Source organism: Vicia villosa, unplaced genomic scaffold (assembly GCF_029867415.1).
Source record: "Vicia villosa cultivar HV-30 ecotype Madison, WI unplaced genomic scaffold, Vvil1.0 ctg.001398F_1_1, whole genome shotgun sequence".
Lineage (NCBI taxonomy): Eukaryota > Viridiplantae > Streptophyta > Magnoliopsida > Fabales > Fabaceae > Vicia > Vicia villosa.
Window position 1 is genome coordinate 238,904 of NW_026705604.1, and position 21,347 is coordinate 260,250.

Genomic DNA, 21,347 nt, shown 5'->3' on the forward strand with positions numbered 1-21,347 from the left:
GACGAGAATGGTGTCCTAAGGTTTGGAGACCGAGTGTGTGTACCCGATGTTACTGAGATCAGAAAGAATATTCTGGAAGAAGGACACCGGAGTGGATTGAGCATTCATCCTGGTGCTACCAAGATGTATCATGATTTGAAGAAGCTATTTTGGTGGCCTGGAATGAAGAAGGAAATTACTGAGTTTGTTTATGCTTGCTTAATTTGTCAAAAGTCGAAAATTGAGCATCAGAAACCGTCTGGATTCATGGAACCGTTGTTTGTTCCCGATTGGAAGTGGGATGGAATTTCTATGGACTTTGTATCTGGTTTACCTAGAACGAGCAGGAATTGTGATTCTATCTGGGTTATTGTAGATCGGTTGACGAAATCTGCTCACTTTATTCCAATAAGAATGGATTATTCGATGGAGAAGTTGGCTCAGTTGTATGTTGAGAAGATAGTGAGTTTGCATGGTGTTCCGGCTAGTATTGTGTCGGATAGAGATCCGAGATTTACTTCTAAGTTCTGGACAGGATTGCAGGAAGCCTTAGGTACTAAGTTGAGGTTGAGTTCTGCTTATCATCCGCAGACAGATGGACAGACAGAGAGAACGATTCAATCGTTAGAGGATTTGTTACGAGCTTGTGTATTAGATAAAGGTGGTGCTTGGGATAGTTATTTACCTTTGGTTGAGTTTACCTACAACAATAGTTATCATTCGAGTATTGGTATGGCTCCGTTTGAAGCATTGTATGGTAGGAGATGTAGAACACCTTTGTGTTGGTACGAATCTGGAGAAAACACGGTGGTTGGACCGGAGATTGTGCAACAAACTACAGAAAAGATCAAGATGATTCAGGAAAAGATGAGAGCTTCTCAGAGTCGTCAGAAGAGCTACCATGACAAGAGAAGGAAGGATATTGAATTTAAGGAAGGAGATCATGTATTCATGCGAGTTACTCCGATGACTGGTATTGGGAGAGCCTTGAAGTCGAAGAAGTTAACTCCGCGTTTCATTGGTCCATTTCAGATTACTAAGAAGATTTGAAAGGTTGCTTATCAGGTTGCTTTACCGCCTGCACTCGCTAATTTGCATGATGTGTTCCACGTATCTCAGTTGAGGAAATACATTGCGGATCCGTCTCATGAGATTCAAGTAGATGATATACAGGTGCGAGATAATCTGACTGTAGAGACATTACCTATGAGGATTGAAGATCGTAAAGTGAAGCAATTGCGAGGTAAAGATATAGCAACGGTGAAAGTGGTTTGGGGAGGACCAGCCGGTGGAAATGTTGCATGGGAGTTAGAGAGCCAGATGAAGGACTCTTACCCGGAACTTTTCGTCTAAGGTATGTTTTCGAGGACGAAAACTCTTTTAGTGGGGGAGAGTTGTAACACCCCATAATTTCAGTTTATTAATTTAATTTGGATTTAAATTAAATAATTGGAATTTTAGAACTTTAAATTGGAATTAATTGGAAAATGATGGAATAAAGGCTATTAGGCTTATGGTGTGATGTTAGTAAAAGAGGGGTGCTATATTGGTTAGGCCTTTTACTAAGTTGTGATATTTTATTTTATTTTATTTTCATAAAATAAGAAAGAAAGGAACCATTTGGGGAGAAAGGAAGAACACGTGAAAAGAACAAGAGAAGAGAAAGAGGCAAGAACGTGAAACCGGAAGGAGAGCATTCAAGAGACTCATCGAGGTAAGGGGGGACTCTTCCTTTTAGTATCTCTTATGTGATCTTAGGTGATAGGTAGATTGATGTATGGTTTGGTTCAATTAGACATTGGGATTGGTAGGTTAGGGTGTTCTAATTTGGATTGAATTGATGATGATTGTGTGAACTATTTGGTTAATAATGCGTTAAATGATGTTTTTGTGGTGTGTAATTGAATATATGATGATTGTATGCCTGTATGTGATGTCTGGAATCGTTTTTGGGTAAAAAGGGAGTGAAATCGCAGGGTCTGTCGCAAACTTGGGGTTTGCTGAAATCGCAGGTCCGCTGAGCGGAGGGGGGTCCGCTGAGCGGAGGTCCCAACGTAGTTCGCTTCTGTTTGACGTCGCTTGAGGTCCGCTGAGCGGGGGTTGGAAGGGTTTCGCTTCTGCCTTGCTCCGCTGAGCGAACCTTGCTGTGTGTGAATTTTTCCAAACTTCAAAATAACGTATCCTTTGATCCGTGAATCATTTCTTAGTGCCGTTTTGGGCGTTGTGCAAGTAATTAAGTGTTTTATATGATGAACGATGAATATTGGTATTATCCGACCTTATTTCCTTAAAACTCGATTTAATTACTTGATAAGAATTGAACATTGTGTGCATATGAGATAGGTGTGACAATGTGTTTGATGTGATGATGAATTGGTGTGATTTGTTATTATGATTGTGATGGATGCATGACTATTTGAATGATGTTGAAAACATGTACATACTTATTCGGTGATGTGGTGTTGAGATGAGTTGCTCATCGTGATTTAGTGTGTTTTAAGTATGTTATATGTGTTTCATTCATTCATGTGCATTGATGTTGGATCCCAGTGAGGTTTGGATCGTTGGTGGACATATTTCCCATTGTGTGGAAATTGTGTCGGTGGGCCGTATCTCGATGAGGCGTAGATCGGTTAGGTGGATTGATTCTACGGTTTATTGGTACCACATGCATAATGTCAGTTGTGTCATATGCATTTTGTCATAATATGATTGTATGGATTTCTGTAGTATGTGTTGTAATCTATTATTGTGTGAATTAATAATGGATGTGAATCTGAATAGGTATAATTGGGTGAACGGTATATTATGATGCTTGTTGCTTATGAATTGCATAATATTTACTAATTGAGAATGAGACTCACCCTTACATGTTGTCATTTTCAGATTGAAGAGTAGCGGCATTAGTGCTTGGTGAGGATGACTCATAGAGTTTATCCGTTTATGTTGGGTCGCGTCGGTCATGCTCTGATCTGTAACACTGGGGAACGATAGTTATAGAGTTTTTATGAAATTATCTAATTTATTTGGTGTTGGATTATGATCCCATTTTGGTTGTATTTGATGATGTTTCGTATTCCGCTGTGTTAAACATGATTGTGTTTTGGTGAATCGTTTCCTAATAAAGCATGACTTTGACCTTAGTTGATTTAATTGTTTTGAATAATTGTGGCACCCTTGTGCATATGTTTTTACTCTGATTAATTAATAAAATTGCCGCGGGGTTTAGAAGGGTGTTACAACATGGCTGAGGTATCCTCGTATTCGAGGGACATGGCTATTCTGCAAAAAACACAAGGCAACAGGCAACAGGCAACAAGAGGGGTTACCCCAACAGGTGCGTGGGTGCAACAATCACGTGATTAATTCGATATATCATCTTATAATTAGTGAGGCTAATTCAATTCAAGGCTTGCACTCCCTAAGATTACTAACCACAACAAATATAAACAGTAATAATAGTTAAAGAGATATGGGGAAGGGGAAAAAGAAACCAGCGGATTTGTAATAGGGTTTGGCATAAGTAATAATTAGGCAGAAAAATAAAAGAGATTAGAGTTTTAGGGTTACCGACTATTTGAGCTTTGGCGGTTGGCAAACCCTGAAAAAGTGGGAAAAGAGAAAATAAAAAGAAGGAGTGAGTGTATTATCAATTCAAACGATAATTAGGGTTAACCCTAATTTGATAAAGAAAATAAAATAAAATAGATGTTTAAAATATAAAATAGAACTTAGCTTTTTGATTTGATCTGATATGGTTTGTAGTCGGGAGTAGCCTCGAAGTTAACCCTGCGTATTCTGTGCGTTGGATTTGCTGGGATAATGATCTGGTGGTTGGATCAGGGAGGGAGCATGATAAGCGTGTACGTCTTAACGCATGGGAACCCTGGGTTTTGAAACATTTCAGCGCACGCGTTCTGGCCAATGGGGGAGAGCCACGTACTCGTCTTCAACCTCTCCTCCATCGTCTTAGCTCTGCAAACAGGCTATACCAACAGACATGCTTCGTAGTTACAGACCCTGCACATACGAATACAAGCAAACGAACGAAGAAATATTTCGCGAGGCCACCATTCGATTCGTCTGGGCCTCACGAATTCATCTATGGCCTTAATTTGGTCAAAGATTACCTGTATCAAGAAACCCTAAAACAAAACCCTAAATTGCTACAATGGCATAATCACACACAGACACGCAAACACACAATTAAGTATCCAGAAACGTTCCACACATCCTAATGAACAATATTATGCATTCAAATTATATTTATATGCCATGAATTGTAGTAATCGAGTCAAGAAAAGTTTCGAAAAACCTTGGCTTAATGGAGATATTTTTGGGGGTGTTGATGGCGTGTAATGGTCCAAACACCTTCAATGATCCTTAGGGAACGTGTAGCAATGCTTGGAATTGGTTGAATTGCCTTGTATCTCAAATTCGAATTAGGGATTTTCTTGGTTTTATGCAAGCTCGGGTAAGGGTTTCTCTGAGCAGAATTTTTGTGTACCCTTGTCATATGCATTGCTTGGATACTTATAGAAGATGAATTAGGTTAAGAAAATTGAATCAAATCTCCTTGCATCATGATATTTGATTGTGATTGGAAATTGATTTTTAAGCTTTCTAATTATGGCCAAATATCAATCTTTCTTCAATCAATCTCATTTGCACGAAATTATATTAGCAATATGCCTTAAATGATGATTGAATATGCTTAGAATAAAATCCCTAGCCAAATATTTGATTTTCCATGATTTATATGATTTTAATTCTTTTTTAATTAAAATAAAAAAAATCAAAATAAATCAACCAAGTCATATATTTTCGTGGCAAGAGGATCTTGGGCTCTTGGATGCTTGAGGATCAAGATTGAATTAAAATTATTTGGGCCCAATCTACAAAAATATTCCAATTTCTTCACATTTTCCCTCCAAAACAGTTCAACTTTGACAAGGCCTATCTCCCTCAATTTTTGAGGTATGGAGGAGTTCTAGGACATTTTAGAAACCTTAAAGATTCCTCTAACCAATGTCTTTGGTCTCATGTAAAAATAAATTTCCATGCTCCTTGTGTGTCCTTTTGAAAAAAATGACTTTTTGTTGACTTTTGAAAAGGACCTATAATGTCTTAGTCCATATCTCTCAAATGAAGCATTTTTAGACTTGGCATGTGAGAGACAAATTTGTAGAGAATCCAATTTCCTTCAAAATGAGCTTTGGATGGAAAATTTCTGATGTTCCATGTGGGAGTTATGGCTGGTCAAAGTTCAGTTGACTTTCTCCTATACAAACCCTAATTTAGAAACTTTTTGATTCGTTGATTTTTTATCTTTCCTTGATGAACCATGATCAATTCTTGATCAAATGGTGAATGATACTTCAATATGAGGATCTTGACAAAAAAATCAGGAGTTTTGATTGTATTTTGACCACGGTTGACTTTTAGGTCAACCTAGTCGACTGTTGACTTTCTGCACAATTGGGTGACCAATCTTTTGAGCTGAGACTTAAGATTTGTCATAGAGGTAATGTGAGATATCATAGACCATATAGAATGCCTTGGAGCTATTGATTCATTGATTTTCCTTCAGAATAACAAAACCCTAATTCCCTATGTTTTATTTAGGAGAGTGTGTCTTGGAGCTTTGTATCTTGATTTGAGTTTGTTAGGAGAAATGAGATGGGCAAATTTTGGGGTATGACAGCTGCAATACTCAAGAAGAACGACATCTCCATCATCCCTCCTTTTAGAAACACCGTTCCTCGAGACGGTGTCACAGCGTCCCCGTCCCCTAAGGATCTTCAAGATGATCAATCTCATCGTTTCGAAGATACCAGCGGGAAGGACAACCACGAAGAAAGTCTGGGCAACCCCTTCCTCTCTAAAGGACAGCCTCCTCAAGACCAGACCATAAACGCTGTCCTAGCTGCTCTTGCCCAGACTAGTGCGCTCTTGCAACAACAAAGTAACCGGATCGAGGCCCTCGAGCAGAAACGCCGCTCAAGAACTCCCCCCGATCACAAAACTCGTTCTCGACATGAAATGATCACCAAGAAACGCCCACGTTCCCCTTCTTCCAGGAAGAAGGTGAATCCCTCTTCCAAGAAAGGGTCGAGCGAGCAGCGTCCCCGACACCGTTCACAGTCCCCTCGGCCAAGAAGGAAATCTAGATCACCTCCGGCCAAGCACGACGACAACCGGAGGCGACGCAGACGTAGCCAGAGTCGATCTTTTTCTCCATCCGCCAGCGATGACTAAGAGGAGCGCCATGGTCCTCTATCCCAGTCAATCTTAGAGGTTCCCCTGCCAACCGGTCTCGAAAAACCCCCTCTGCTAGGGACCTACGACGGGACCACCGATCTGGATGAACATATTGAGAACATCGACGCCTTTCTCGACTACAGAGGAGTGCCCGGCGCCATTAAATACCGTTTGTTCCCAACCACCCTACGAAAAGGAGCCATGACTTGGTATAAAAGTTTGCCCGATGAGTCCATCACATCATGGAGGGTGCTCGGAATACTTTTTTCCAGACATTTCACGGCCTCCCGAAGGCACCCCAAGTCAGAAGCCTCCTTGGAAGCCATTATCCAAGGAAAGGACGAGTCTCTACGGGCGTACATAGAAAGATTCAATAAGGAAGCCGTACAAGTATCCAACACTGTCCATATGAAGAAATTCTTGCTCGAGCGCGGCCTCCGACCACGCTCGGACTTCGCTAAAGCCGTCGGAATTGAAACTCCAGCCACTCTTGACGAATTCTTCCTCAAAGCCCAAGCCTACATTCAATATGAGGAGAAAGAAGCCGCCCACGCCGTCCGCAATTCCAGGCACGAAGAGAGCAGTAAAAATACGCGCCAAGATGCGTCTCGCCGGGGAACTGACAAAAAGAAAGATGATAAAACTCGGGACCCCAAGGACTACAAAGCCCCTGCGGGGAAATTCCGAGAGTACACCCCGCCGAACACCTCAAGGGAGCGCATCTTGAACTAATATGCAAACGCCGAGTTTCAGACAGGCACGGTCCGATTCCCTAAGAGCATGCCCGCCCGGCCAAACGTTGATAAATCGAAATTCTGCAGATTCCACAGAGGCCACGGGCACAACACCGAAGATTGCATCCATCTTAAGGATGCCATAGAGATATTAATCAGGGAGGGACATCTGAAATAGTATGCGAAGAAGCAGGAGGCCACTAGAGAAGCTAAACCAGTCACCGAGGAAAATCCGGCGGAAGATATGCCCGCCATGCAAGTGGCCATGAGCGTTACCAGGCCGGAAGATTTTTACCTCCCTGACTGGGCCAATGCAACAACCACCTATTCCTCCCATAGCACATGGGAAAGGTTCCCATCCGCAATGGTTATATCAGGCGGAGGTTTCAGCAAACTGACCGTCGCATCCGTGAAACGCAAGTTCGACGAGCTAATCTCGGCCAGCGCGAACGTAGCCTTGACCTTCGACCACGCCAAAGGCAGTCCCTCCTCAATATCTTTCTATAAAGAAGAGTTGCCCGGAGGAGCACCTAACGCGACAATCCCTCTCCTCATCCGAGCCCGGATGGCCAATTTTGCCGTGCGATGCATATTGGTCGACCAGGGAAGTTCAGGGGACATCATGTACTCCCAATTGTTCAAAACATTGCAGCTGAACGACAGTCACCTTACACCATACGTGGGATCGGACTTACAAGGATTCAATGGCAGAGTAACCAAGCCGTGGGGATTCGTGGAACTCATAGTTTCGATCGGGTCGGCAGAGACCACCAGGGCAGTGAAAGTACAATTTCTGGTCATCGACTGCCCATCAATATACTAGTGCATCCTCGGACGCCCCACTCTGGCCGAACTAATCACGGTTCCCTCAACCGTACACCTCAAGCTCAAATACTATACGACCAAAGGACAAGTAGCGATACTCAACGGCGACATCGAAGCAGCCAGAAGGTGTTTCTAAGCCTCCGCCAAGGGCCTGAGCGCGATAAAGATACCGACCCAAGAGAAGACACCAACCAACACTACTTCAGAAACCAACAAATCTATGCCCCGCATCGACACTGTCGACCTCGACAGTCGTTTTCTGGGAGAACCCGAGCAGAGCATCAACTCAGGCACATCAGAAGGGATCCTCCGGCCAATTCCGGACAGAAACTTTGAGCACGTAGCCCTCATAGAAGATCCAACCAGGGGAGTCAAGATCAGATCAGACCTGCCAGACCTGGCCAAAAGGAAACTCAAAGCTTGCCTCCGTGAGAACGCCGACCTATTCACCTGGAGCGCTGCAGAAATGCCCGGACTTGACCCAGAAGTGGCTTGCCATCACCTGACCATCGACCCGACCTGCAAGGCCGTCGCTCAGAGGAGAAGAAAGCAGTCACCGGAAAAAACGGCTGCGGCCGAACTAGCTGTAAAAGACCTCCTAGAGGCCAAGTTTATATCTGAGGCCAAGTACACTACTTGGCTCTCCAATGTTGTACTTGTTAAAAAATCAAATGGAAAATGGCGCATGTGCACTGACTAAACCGATCTTAATAGGGCTTACCCAAAAGATGCTTATCCTCTCCCTAACATAGATAAACTAGTCGATAATTCCGTTGGTTTTAAATTACTTTCATTCATGGACGCATATTCCGGGTATATTCAAATACCCATGGCTAAAACCGATAAGAAATATACGGCCTTCATGACCGAATCGGGAAACTATTACTACAACGTAATGCCCTTCGATCTGAAGAACGCTGGTGCGACGTACCAGCGCATGATGAACAAAGTCTTTCAAGCAGAGATAGGTGATATGCTCGAAGTCTATATGGATGATATGATCGTCAAATCCCAACGGGAAACCAATCACGCCTCTCACCTTCAAAAGGTTTTCGAGCAAGCCCGAAAGTGTAAAATGAGATTCAATCTGGAAAAATGCACATTCGGCGTCCGCGCAGGAAAATTCCTCGGCTTCTACCTAACAGAAAGAGGAATCGACGCCAACCCGGATAAGTGCAGGGCCTTCTCAGACTTGCCCTCTCCAAATTCAAAAAAGTCAACCTAAACCTTGAACGGCATGCTCACATCACTATCCAGATTCGTGGCCAAATCCGCGCAGCATGCCCTACCACTATTCAAACTTCTCCGCAAAGAGACCACATTCGAATGGACGGAAGAGTGCGAACGCGCCCTCTCCCATCTCAAGCGGACATTATCCAACCCACCAGTTTTATCTAGACCGGAAGATGGAGAAATCTCATACATCTATCTCGTCGTAGCCACCAAGGCCGTTAGCGCGACCTTGAAACGAGAAACCTCGGAGGGCCAGAAACCCATTTACTTCACAAGCAAAGCACTCCAGGGCCCCGAGATCAGATATCAACAGATCGAAAAGGTCGAACTCGCGTTAATAACCGCAGCCCGAAGACTCAGACACTATTTCCTAGCACATACAATAGTCATACGAACTGAGCAACCCGTAAAACAATTGCTTGCACGCCCTGACATGGCCGGGAGAATGCTCCGGTGGTCGCTGGAACTTGCGGAGTTCGACATCAAATACGAGGGAAGAAAGGCCCTTAAAGCACAGCTCTTGGCAGACTTCGTAGCCGAAATGGCATTCCCCGAAACAACAAACAACAACGCCCGAAGGTAGACCTTATATGTGGACGGTGCTTCAAGCTCAACCGGCAGCGGAGCGGGGATTATTATTGAAAATGGAGAAGGAACCCTCATAGAGGTATCCCTTTCACTATCATTCCCGACATCCAACAACCAAGCAGAATATGAGGCCCTGCTAGCCGGGATGCGCCTCGCAAACGACTTAGAAGCCGAAGACATTGAGGTATTCACTGATTCTCAACTGGTCGCATTCCACATCTCGGGCGAATATCAGGTTAAAAGCGAAGCCCTCGCCGAATACCTGATCCTCGTGAAAGAAAGGCTGGCCCGATTCAGGAGCGCCAAAGTAAATCATATCCCGAGGGAACACAACGCACGGGCAGTCGTCCTATCAAAACTGGCGAGCACAAGAAAGAAGGGAGGTAACAGATCCGTAATCTAGGAGATATTGCAAAAACCCAGTACCGAGACCTCATCTTCCCTCTCACTCGTAAGCGCAATTGGGGACGTGTCTTGCTGGATGACCCCCGTATACAATTACTTAACAAGTGACCTCTTGCCCGCCGATCCGAAAGAGGCTTCCACCATCCGAAAACGAGCTCGCTCATACGTCTTAGTCGAAAATCGCCTCTACCGGCGAGGATTTTCCATACCTCTCCTCAAATGTATATGCGAGGGCACAGTCCCCCATATACTCCGAGAGATACACGAAAGAATCAATTCCCAACATCTAGGAGGAAGATCACTCGCTCGGAAGGCTCTCCGAGCAGGCTACTATTGGGCGATGATGCAGAACGACACCAAAGAATATGTTAAGAAATGCGACAAATGCCAACGTTTCGGGGACATGCACCTCGCACCCCCCAACAAACTCAAATCCTTATCATCTCCCTAGCCACTCGCGTGGTGTGGGATGGATCTCCTCAGTCTGTTCGTGACCGGAAGCAATCAGAACAAGTATCTCAGAGTTGAGGTCGACTATTTTACCAAGTGGATCAAGGCCGAGCCACTGGCCAAAATCACATCCTTGAACGTACTCCGCTTCTATAAAAGAAACATCCTCGCCCGGCTCGGGGTACCATTAGTTATCATCACCGACAACGGCACCCAGTTCACAGACAGGCGCTTCCAAGAATTCGTCACGAAATTAGGTACGAAGCAACATTTCGCGTCAGTCGAGCACCCACAAACGAAAAGGCAAGCAGAGGCCGCCAACAGAGTAATTTTGAGGGGCCTCAAAAGAATACTAGACAAAATAAAAAGGAGATGGGTAGAAAAGCTGCACAGCATCCTATGGGCTTATCGCACCACCCCACACTCCAGTACCGGGGAGACCCCCTTCCGACTGACGTACGGAACGGAGGCCGTGATCCCCGTCGAAATACATGTGCCCTCTAGACGCGTCGAAGAGCCACTCGAGTTAGAGGGAAACACCGAGGCAATCAGGGAAGAGCTCGACCTGGTCAAAGAAATTCGCACTAGGGCATCTCTACGCGAAGCTTCACTTAAGCAAAAAATCGCCCTAAGACACGACGCTAAGGTCATTAAACGGGAATTTAAAATAGACAGCCGAGTACTAAAAAGAAACCATAGAGATTCCCGAGAAGGCAAACTGGCCGCGAATTGGGAAGGCCCCTATCGTGTCCGAGCAAGGACAGAAAATGGGGCATACTACCTGGAGAACTTGCAAGGAGAAGAACTCGCTCGACCCTGGAACGCTGAGAAACTCAAACAATACTACAGCTAATAAGATGCGGCCCGGTACGAGCCGAGCACCTCTAACTGAAACAAAACAACGGGAGCCCACTCTCTTAATCGAGCAGACTCTTTGTTCTTCGAGGGGTCCTAAATACAGAGCATCCCCGTCGTAAGCACGTACCATGACGGCAGAACGCCCACTCGCGAAGGGGCTATTCACGCCATGAGCCCCGGAGCTCAATACAACGAAATCCGAGACTCACCATATGCTAGGCACACGTCCCCGGGAATCGACCACAGTTCCACACACTGGGCGATCAACACGTTATAAGTCGAGCAAATCTTCATAAATTGCAACATAAATACATAAAGGAACTACAACGGTGTTTTATTCATCATTCATGAGAAATTACAAAACAAACAATTGAAAAGAAAACACTTCATTCCTCCCGATTGGCAAATTGCTCCGAGTGAACGTACTGATACCAATCTTCATCCCACTCAGTCTCGGAACCATCCGCGTCAATCACGACTCTCACACCAGTCTCCCGAGCACGAGCATCTGAACTCAAAGAGCCACGAGAATGAGAAGCAGAGCCAGTCGAAGCCTTCTTCTTCTCGTTCACCTTCTTCACCCCGCGAGAACACGAGGATGAAGACACTTTCTTCCCAGTAGCGCCACCCATTCCTACAAGAAATGAAGAAAGAAGAGGTCCACGAGACCTCCTTTTATAAGGGAAGAAGGGGAACAATAATCTTGGGAAACGAATGTGCCGTTAATGAATAAAGACATTGGAAAACGATAATGCATCTCCCAAAAAAAACTCATAACACACGCGCACAAGTCCCAAAGAAACTCACAAAAGCGTTAGAAACTAAGTACGTTTAAATAAAAGTGGGCAAACAGCCCGAAAATGTGCCCAACTACGGCCATATAGACCGAGCTGGTAAATTGTACATACAGAATCAAAACGGGGGGCATACCCCCAGAGAAACAACATTACAAAATAACCGGCACGCAGGCCCCACACTTAGACAAAGAAAAACTTCAAACACCTTCCTCGACTTGGACATCCTCGGCTCCCTGGGTCACGGTCTCCTCCCCGAAGGCCGGAGAAACCATCTGGTCGCCCTCCACACGGTGGTAAGGCCCGGTACCTTCGATCACCAAATCCACCCCCGGATTCTTCAATTTAAGTTGAGCCACAGTGGAGTTATAGGTATCCTCGGCAGCCGCCACACAGTCACCCCCCAAGACTCAGATGTATTGAATCAAGTCTGCCGTGGTTAAAAGAGCCTTCTCCTCTTCCGACTCATCCTCAGCAGGAGCCTGAGAACGGCGAAGAGAGGCCTCCCTAACCGAAGAAGACAGCATTGTTCCATACAAAGTCCTGGAGAGCAAGGTGTATTGACCTTGCACGTCCATCAGTGCAGCCTCCTTTTGGTTCAACCGAGCCTTCACCGCGTCCAGTTCCTCGCCCTGCTCCTTCAGCAATCGGTCCTTCTCCTCTGAGGCAGAGGCACTCATCTTGACTTGCTCCGGAAGCAACTTCGCTGCTTCCGCTGACAAAGGCGCCGAGCGAGCACAGAGAGTGGCCATTTCCAAAAGACGGACCATGGCCGAAGCATCCTGCACAAGGAACCTTTGACGAACAGAAGGATCCAAACCCTCAATATGCAAAGACTCAGCACGCGGAATAGTCAAGGAAGGACCACCCTCGAAGAATCTGGGCTGAAGAAAGCACGAAGGAAGGGTAAAAATGTCAGCAGCCTCATCCTGAGTAAGATCCACGGCTTCAATTCTCTGGTGCTTATGGCAGACCAAGGCGTCCGGATCAGGCTCTGGGCGGAGAGGGGAAGGAAGCACAGTAACTGGCCTCAAGGATTCACCTTGATCCGGAGTCCTGGAAGGGGAACCAGGGACGCCAGCAGAGGAAGAAGAAGCACCCAAACCCGCAACCGGGGATCTCTGCACAGCCGCCAACCGAGGACCAACACTCCTCTTTACAATCCCCTTCAGCTTGCTCGCCTGCCTGAGCATTCGGTCATGACGTGCCCGATCCATAGCCTCTGCAAAGAAAAAGAAAAAAGCTTAAGAGGCCAGCCCATCAAGGAAATCACTATCAAAAAGCTATGAAAAACAATAAAAAACGAAACAAATATGGCATAAAAAGCAAAGGGGCAAATACCCAGATAGGTAAAAGCCCCCTCATCAGTGCCCTCAGCTAACAGCTCCTTTATACTGATCACTCCTGGTTCCCGAATAATTTGCCCATCTTCACCAACCACAGACGCCCCGGACCGATCCACCTTAGCAACCGGAGGAAGACCCTGGACAAACTTCTGGAGAACAACGTAATCTCCCCGAGCATCCTCATCTAAATCAGAGAGCTTAGTAATGTACTGATCAGTAGGGTACTCGAAATGATCACGAGACCAAAAGAACCTAAAGCGATGCCGACGCGAGGTGACTGGCTCCCCGATAACATTAAGCACAGGACGACCATGGACGTCCAAGGTCGGTACCCGAGCAAAGACGCTATCTCGAGCCTCCTGAGACTGAGGACGGATGAAGAAGAAGCGAGGTTTAAAGTGCTTCAGAGAATCAAAGTAAGATTTGAATATCTTCTTGGACTGCTTTAAAGATACCCAACCAAAGCGACCTTCTCGCACTGTGCGCTGTACATAGAATATGTAAAAGAACAGAGGGATAGTCGCCCCTATCTTCAAATGAGCACATACCAACTCAAACGCCCGGATGAAGGCAATCGAGTTAGGATGAATCTGACAAGGGGCTACCTCCAAGTGATTAAGAACGTCGATCTGGAACTCAGTAAAGGGGGCCCAAAATCCCATCTCCCGGAATACGACCTCATACATTGGAAGCAAATCAGGAGTGTACACGTCGCAGATACGATCTCCTTCGGCCGGGATAAGTACCGACCATCCATCCCCGACCTCCGTAAAAACATCTGAATCGTCATCCACGAAGAAACTCGACATCCAACGCCTCTGGGTGCACCCAAGCCGATCGGGGCACCTCCTGCCGGGCTGGAGGAGTTGAAGACGACGAGCCAGATGCCGTCGGGCGAGTCTCTTCGGCCATTTTTCACCTGAAACACAGGGGAAATTAGTGAATTCGACAATTAAATAAAATCCACCCTTCCACCATCGTCCATAGTGAAAGGGCACGCCTACGGCCCAGAGACCGGAAGAACTGCGTCTTTGCCTCCCCCCATAACCACAAATACCGAGCCAGAAGAAACTCGCGCCCAGGAAAAGGGCAAAAACGCAGGACCTCTAACTACGACGCTAGAGCACAAAGAAAAAAACACTAAAAAGCATAATCAAACGCTTATCAACAATACAGAAAGCCAAAATCTAAAGATAAATGCAACAAAACACACTCATGAATGACGGAGAAACCTCCTATCTCCGCCGTACGCCACCACATTCATCATCTATGTTCATCAAAAATTCTTCCTAAAAGCTTACCCTAACCACATGCCATCGATTCTAAATAAAGATCAAAGCATAAAAATGCAGAAAGCAGAGATCACAGGTTAAACTTACAGTTAAGATTTTGATGAAGAGTTGAAAAATCTGTAACAAACACCACTGCAAGAGAAAAGAGTCGACGGAGGGAGAACGAAGCAAATGAATTTGAAAAGTTTGGAAAAATGAGGGTTGTTCTCTATTTATAGGCTACTTAAGTCCCCACACGCGCCGCACGTGTCAGACTATGCAGAGGGATGGTCATCATTAACCCTACAGCCTAGGTAATTGATTGCCTATCATTTCGCATTAAATGCAACGTTCCCAATCACCAACTTTTCGTAAACAACACGCTTCATCACTCCCGACCTGACCCTTCCTCTCCTTGGAAATAAACGGCCTACCTCCCTCGGATAGACAGGGCACGGACCCTCGGATCAACTTCCTATAAGTCGTCACTCCTCTGACCGGAAGCAACGACTTGGGGGGCTCCTGTTCTGGACCGGCCCAATCCAGTCAATTGGGCCATTCCCGCCTTCGGCCCAATACGTTTGAGAACGCACGTGGTGGTTTCTATCTGACCAGACTGGGCAAACATGCCAAGTAACCGACCACGAGGACCCCTCGTGCTCGGTAAACAACCAATCCACGTGTCTCCTAAATATCCGCCCTAAAAGGAGGCGTCCAATCCGTTCCAAAACATCTTATAAATAGCCCTCTACATACAGAGGGCAAGGTAATCTTTTTCTTACCACTAAAACCCCATTACTTTGTTGTACCTTGTGGAATACACACTTACTTTGGCATCGGAGTGCCTTGCAGGTACAACACCTTTTTCTCCATATCTGTCATCCTGAACCTCAAGCCTTCATTGTTGTCGGTCATCTGATTTGCTCGGTAAGATCATTTCCAAAATTCAACAACTTTTCCTCTATTACAAACTCTAATTTTGAAAAAAAAAAAGATCTCCAAAAAGTTCACACCATCCAAAAGTTGAAAATTTTCCTTTTAAAAAGTCTAAGCGCAACATAAATCATATCACAATCTATACACATCGTGACACAATTTGCAAAAGCTTTCAGAATCGTGACACTGTAGCTTTTGATTGTGTTGCGATTCACCAAACAGTGTCAAGATTGTGTCACAATTGTCAAAATTGTGTCGCGATTTTTCTAGTGGCTTAAGGCGAATTTTCTTCCTAACTTTCTTATTTTTCTTCCCTTTTAACATATCTTCTCCTTTTTTCATATAATGCTAGTTTTTCTTGTAATACCAAGTAATTTTTTTGTACTGAAAACTCTTGAAATTGCTTCTAAAATTACATGATTGACTGTCATAAATAAGACTTTCCATCTTTTTGTGATTTCTAAGGTATTAATGCACTCTAAGATGTTAGATATTATTAGAGCCTCAGGGGTTTCTCGTTTGTATATATTTTCTTTGACTATGATTTGAAATGGTGTGATTAGATTAATTGAGAAGTGTGAAGAAATATAGTATACACCCTTCATTGTTATTTATAAGCAAAATTTGACTTTTTAGGTTTATGGAATAAATAATGTATTTAGAATATATATAGGTTAAATACATCAATTATTAAATGAATCTAAAAAGTTAAATTTTTCTTATAAATAGGAATGGAGGGAGTATTAAATAAGAATCATTTATACTACAAAATTAGATGGTATAGATGTAGATGCTCTTACGTGCATGAATTGTTAGTAGCTTGATCTTTGTTTCCCCCAAATCATAGAAGTTGTGCTATTGGTGTTCTGGTTGAACTTGGTTCATAATTTTTCCTTTCTGATTGGTTAGAAACTTGGTTGAACTTGATCTTTGTTTCCCCCAAATCATAGAAGTTAAACTTACTTCACATCTTAACCATTAATTCTGCTCAATCTAATAGCTAAAAATAATAAGCAATTAAATGTGGAGAGAGAAAATAATACTCATTAATTTTAACCATTAGATTGAAAAGAATTAATAGTCAAGATGTGAAGTAAGTTTTAATATAAAAATATCCTTCCTCTAAATGTCATATTAATATCAATGTCGTGACCCTGTGTCTTAAGAGATTTTAACGTCATTGACTCGTGTTTTTTTAGATGACATATACATTATTATTGTCTTTAAAAATAAAGAAAGATGGCACATACCAACACCGATTGTGATGTTGAAAAAATAGTTCTATAGTTTTTTCTAAATTTATTTTATTTTCTTTTTATATTTACTCAAACAATCATGTAAACAATATGAAAATATATGGATTAATTTATTTGCAAAGTTCTTTCTTCATGAAAAAGTATATGAATGACAAGATAGTCTAATAAGTTAGGCTACAACATATCACACTGACACACACCCCAACATATTACATTACCTCACACAACACAGCATCACAAATCAGAGGACAAATTTGCATAAAATTCTTCACTAAAACTCTTTATAAAACCGTTTCCGCCTAACCTCCTGCCTGAAACAAAGCTGTACCAGAATACCGAACATCAACGCAGCGGCCAGAGACTCCAACTCAATCTGCATATGAATCAGTACAAGTGAGACAATTTGATATCAGTACAAGCAAGCTTATTATGTAACAAGTGAGAAAACTTGTACATAACATCTTGGAATATATCATCAACATAGCGGCAAAATTCCACATTTATAACTGTGATTGTAAACACATTCAACTAGCCCCTAACTCTACATCTATAGCCGCAACCAGCCCCTAACTGCATCACACAAACTCAATATATGGTCTATTGATTAATTGGAAGTAGTGAGTGTGATTAACAAGTGCAACAACAATGACAAGGGAAATGTATGTTTCTACCTCTGGTGTATGTTTAAACAAAAGATATAATAAAATTGAAATTATGAAAGTAAAAACTCTATTGTTCTCTATAAGAAACTATAAGAAGTTGCCTTCAATTATATGCTATTTTACAGTTCAAAATTCCATGCATAATGCCTTAATTTGATGCATAGCAAGTTATGTTGTATATGTCTTGTAAGCTAACCATTTAACAGTATGATAGGCTAAGCCATCATAAAAGGAATACATGCAAAGTCTAGTATTATGAGCGACAATGATTTCAAACAATATAAACTAACATAAAACAAGAACATAAATTCCAATAAATAAATTGTTGAAGAGAGACTTACTTTCAACAAGTCGAAACCAAGGTTTCGATATAATTAAGAGAAAACATCCACAATACATGGTTGGTAATTCTAGTTTTTTCTACACTATTATCTCTCCAATTATAGAGCAATGCTTGCTCATCATGACTGCTTGCTAGTATTATTGTGCCATCATTCTCAGAAAGGCATAATGGATGCACTAGATATTCATAACCATATCGCGGATAGTCATGATCAATTTGAAGATCCATACAATTAATATTAAGGAATTGAGTCCAAGATTGTTGGACTCCAAATTCCATCATCATCCATATAGCAAAATGGGTGGTCTTAATGTGGGAGGAAAAACAAAGACAGTCCCTCAACACACTAATAGTTGGCAAAATAGATGAGACTTCCACGAAACCACTTGGAGGAAGCAACTGTCGGTATGTCTCTGTACACAGATCCAGCGAGATGATAACAAATTGATCCACTTTTGGATAAACAAATGGATCTATTCCTGGAAAAATTAGATATTCTTTGGTAAAATATTCACAATTTAGAATTGCCAGCCAATTAAGAGAGCCATTCAAATAAACACCTTCATTAACACGTTGCTTTCTACGGCAAACCATATGCACATAATATAAAGGAGTTATAGGAAAATGTTGAATATTTTTCCAAACATTATCACGAAAACTGAAAATTTTCACCTCCTTAGGACAGAATGCCACTACTTTATAAGTGTCAGTTGATTTATCATAACCAAATGCAAATCTGAAATAGTTAGATAGGTCCTCGCCGGGCCCAAATGGCTGGTCATAGGGATGGGTAATTGAGCCTAATTTTTGAGATATTGTCTTGGTGGCTGGGTTCCACAAACGGAAGTATGTGTTTCGATGCCATTCACCTTCACGAATTATGCGAGAATTAAACAAACAGAGCAATCCATTGATGGAACCGATGACTCGGAAGCAGCTCTTGTATCTCAATCGGTGATGAGGAAGGATGTTAATGGTTAAAGATGGATTAAGTAGTAAATTGTTGAGGGGAAATGGTACCACGGAACAATCTCGATCATAATAGTAATCTCTAATATGTGTCATTGGCCTGCACAAGATTAGAGCGAGATGCAAGTTTCTTTTTTGTGATAGACGACGATGCTTTTCGACAAAGAAAGGATCAGAAATGAGGAATTCCCATGGCTTGCAGACGCATTTGAATCGCAAAATGGATTTGGCAGGAAGAATTGATAAGACTTCTGTGATAAGTTCTTCGGGAAGGACTGCTTGGGACATTTGGGCTGTTTTGATTTAATTAGTGTAATCTTATTTCGCTATCCTATCTCTAAATATATTTTCATTCTTTTCTTAACGATTAAGTTTACATTTTTTTAAATTATAATAGTACTTTTGCTTTTGTCTCAATTATAGAATATTTTTTAAAAAAAGTTTACCTATTTTAAAATAATCAATGACGAATATATTTGACTTATATTATGCTCATATGCATTAAATCTTCTAAAAGTTACTTCTTTTTCCTTTTAGCCGTCATTTTAGCAAACAAAACTCTTCAACTAAGATACTGGATTATTAATTTTTGAGTGAAGTCTCATTTTAGTCCCTCACAAAAACTTTAGAGGTCAGATTAGTCCCTGAGAAAAAAAGTCCATATTAAATCCTTTACAAAATTTAACCGGGCTATGTTAGTCCCTTAACTAATATTTTTTTTAAAATTGGTTTTTTTCTTACTTTTGAACCGTGACTGGACTACTAATAAAGACTCATTTTAGTCCCTCACAAAAAAGGAATAGTCCAAATTAGTCCTTAAGAAAAAAAGTCTATATTTAATCCCTTACAAAATTTAATCAAGCCATGTTAGTTCCTCTTTTAGTTTTTTTTTTTAAATCAATTTTTTTTTTTTAAATTGGGGCTGGACTCCTATTTTACAACTGTTGAATTGAAATTATTTATGAAGGGATTGTAGATAAATCATCGCGATACCACGATGTTCTTTTCTTTGTTTGGTTTATTATCAGACTTATGGATGGGTGATTATGGTTTTTGTTGTTATGTATTCTTGTGTATTAGGTGTCGTTATTGTTTTAGTTGTTAATGATCTTTTAGGAAGGTTTAGTTTTGTTACTAAAGTTATTTAGGATAATTTCTTTCTTTTGTAAATAATACTTGTGGCAAAAATAATACACATGGTATGTTAGAAGAAAATTGATTTATACCATATCACTTAGGTTTTGATGATAACAAAGTACTTAATGAACAATTAGGCGCACTAACATATATTCAAGTGTGCGGGATCATTAGTCAAAGAATTTACTGGACTTTGACTGTGATTGGAACATATGAAGAGAAGCTTGAGATTCAGATTCTGAAAGATCAGAATATGATTACTCAAATTCTAAATGATAAGATTTTAATGTCTCACATCTAGGGAACTCAGCTTCTGGAGGAAACTTAGACTCTGAAGACCATGTGCAAAGGAACTCAACCTTTGACCCGTACTCAATTTCTGAAAGTAGATCTATCTTGTCAAGTTTAGTCATAGTTTAAAAATACAAAAAAAAATCGTTTGAAAAATAATTAAAAGAGGGACTAACATGACATAGTTAAATTTTGTAAGGGATTAAATAGAGACCTTTTTCTCTCAGGGACTAATTTGGACTTTCCTATTTTTGTGAGGGACTAAAATGGGTCTTCACTGGTGGTCCAGACACGATTCAAAAGCAAAAAAAATCGGTTTAAAAAAAATATTAGTAGAAGGACTAACATGACTCGGTTAAATTTTGTAAGAGATTTAATAGGAACTTTTTATTTCTTAGGAACTAATCTAACCTCTACAATTTTTATGAAGGACTAAAATGGGACTTCACTCTTAATTTTTTTCTATTATACCCTCATTTATTTTCTCTTTTCAAATAAATTTTAATAATCACTCTCTTTTTTAATGATTAATTAAGGAATTTATTGAGAAAACAAGGGTATAATTGACAAATTATAACATTAAACAATAAAACAACACTTAAATAGAAACAAAAAATTCATCTAAAACGACATTTAAAAAGAAATAGAGGTAGTAACTACTAGCAAAATTATGCCATAACCTGATGACAATTAACTAGTGTGTATACCCGTGCACGGGTTTAAAAATAATCATATAATGATTAGTATACTCACGGCTTTGGATCATCTTCGTGCGAGGCACAAGATAAAAAGATTCAATAAAATTTAATACATAATAAAAATATTTTCTCTCATTTCAAATATTCAATAAAAAATATTTGATAATTCATTTACTTTCCGAAAATACTGACTTTTGAGATAGAATTTTTCAAATATTAAAAATAATTTTATTAATTGACATAAGTTTTAAAATTAAGAATTGTTTTTTCAAAGGTTTTTTTTTTTGTAAGCAAGTTATATTAATGAAGAA

At 41.6% G+C, this 21,347-nt stretch overlaps 3 protein-coding genes across 3 annotated transcripts; 2 read left to right on the forward strand and 1 right to left on the reverse strand.

The window, feature by feature from the left end:
- The first annotated feature begins 5,658 nt into the window (after window positions 1–5,658).
- LOC131634954 (uncharacterized) lies at window positions 5,659–6,237 on the forward strand. Its single transcript, XM_058905581.1, has one exon. The coding sequence runs from the start codon at window positions 5,659–5,661 to the stop codon at window positions 6,235–6,237; it is 579 nt and encodes a 192-aa protein (XP_058761564.1).
- Window positions 6,238–6,441: 204 nt separating this feature from the next.
- On the forward strand, window positions 6,442–6,972 carry LOC131634955 (uncharacterized). Its single transcript, XM_058905582.1, has one exon. The coding sequence runs from the start codon at window positions 6,442–6,444 to the stop codon at window positions 6,970–6,972; it is 531 nt and encodes a 176-aa protein (XP_058761565.1).
- A 10,143-nt stretch (window positions 6,973–17,115) lies between these two features.
- Window positions 17,116–19,190, reverse strand: LOC131634967 (F-box/kelch-repeat protein At3g23880-like). The gene is made up of 2 exons (XM_058905593.1): window positions 17,940–19,190; window positions 17,116–17,309 (listed from the first exon to the last, which is right to left on the reverse strand). The coding sequence occupies exon 1, from the start codon at window positions 19,004–19,006 to the stop codon at window positions 17,942–17,944; it is 1,065 nt and encodes a 354-aa protein (XP_058761576.1). The 5' UTR covers window positions 19,007–19,190; the 3' UTR covers window positions 17,116–17,309; window positions 17,940–17,941.
- Between the last annotated feature and the right edge of the window lie 2,157 nt (window positions 19,191–21,347).

What these genes read in the sequence shown, in the direction of transcription:
- LOC131634954 (XM_058905581.1), top strand. Translation starts at nt 5,659, where the DNA reads ATGGGCAAATTTTGGGGTATGACAGCTGCAATACTCAAGAAGAACGAC.
- LOC131634955 (XM_058905582.1), top strand. Translation starts at nt 6,442, where the DNA reads ATGACTTGGTATAAAAGTTTGCCCGATGAGTCCATCACATCATGGAGG.
- LOC131634967 (XM_058905593.1), bottom strand. Translation starts at nt 19,006, where the DNA reads ATGACACATATTAGAGATTACTATTATGATCGAGATTGTTCCGTGGTA.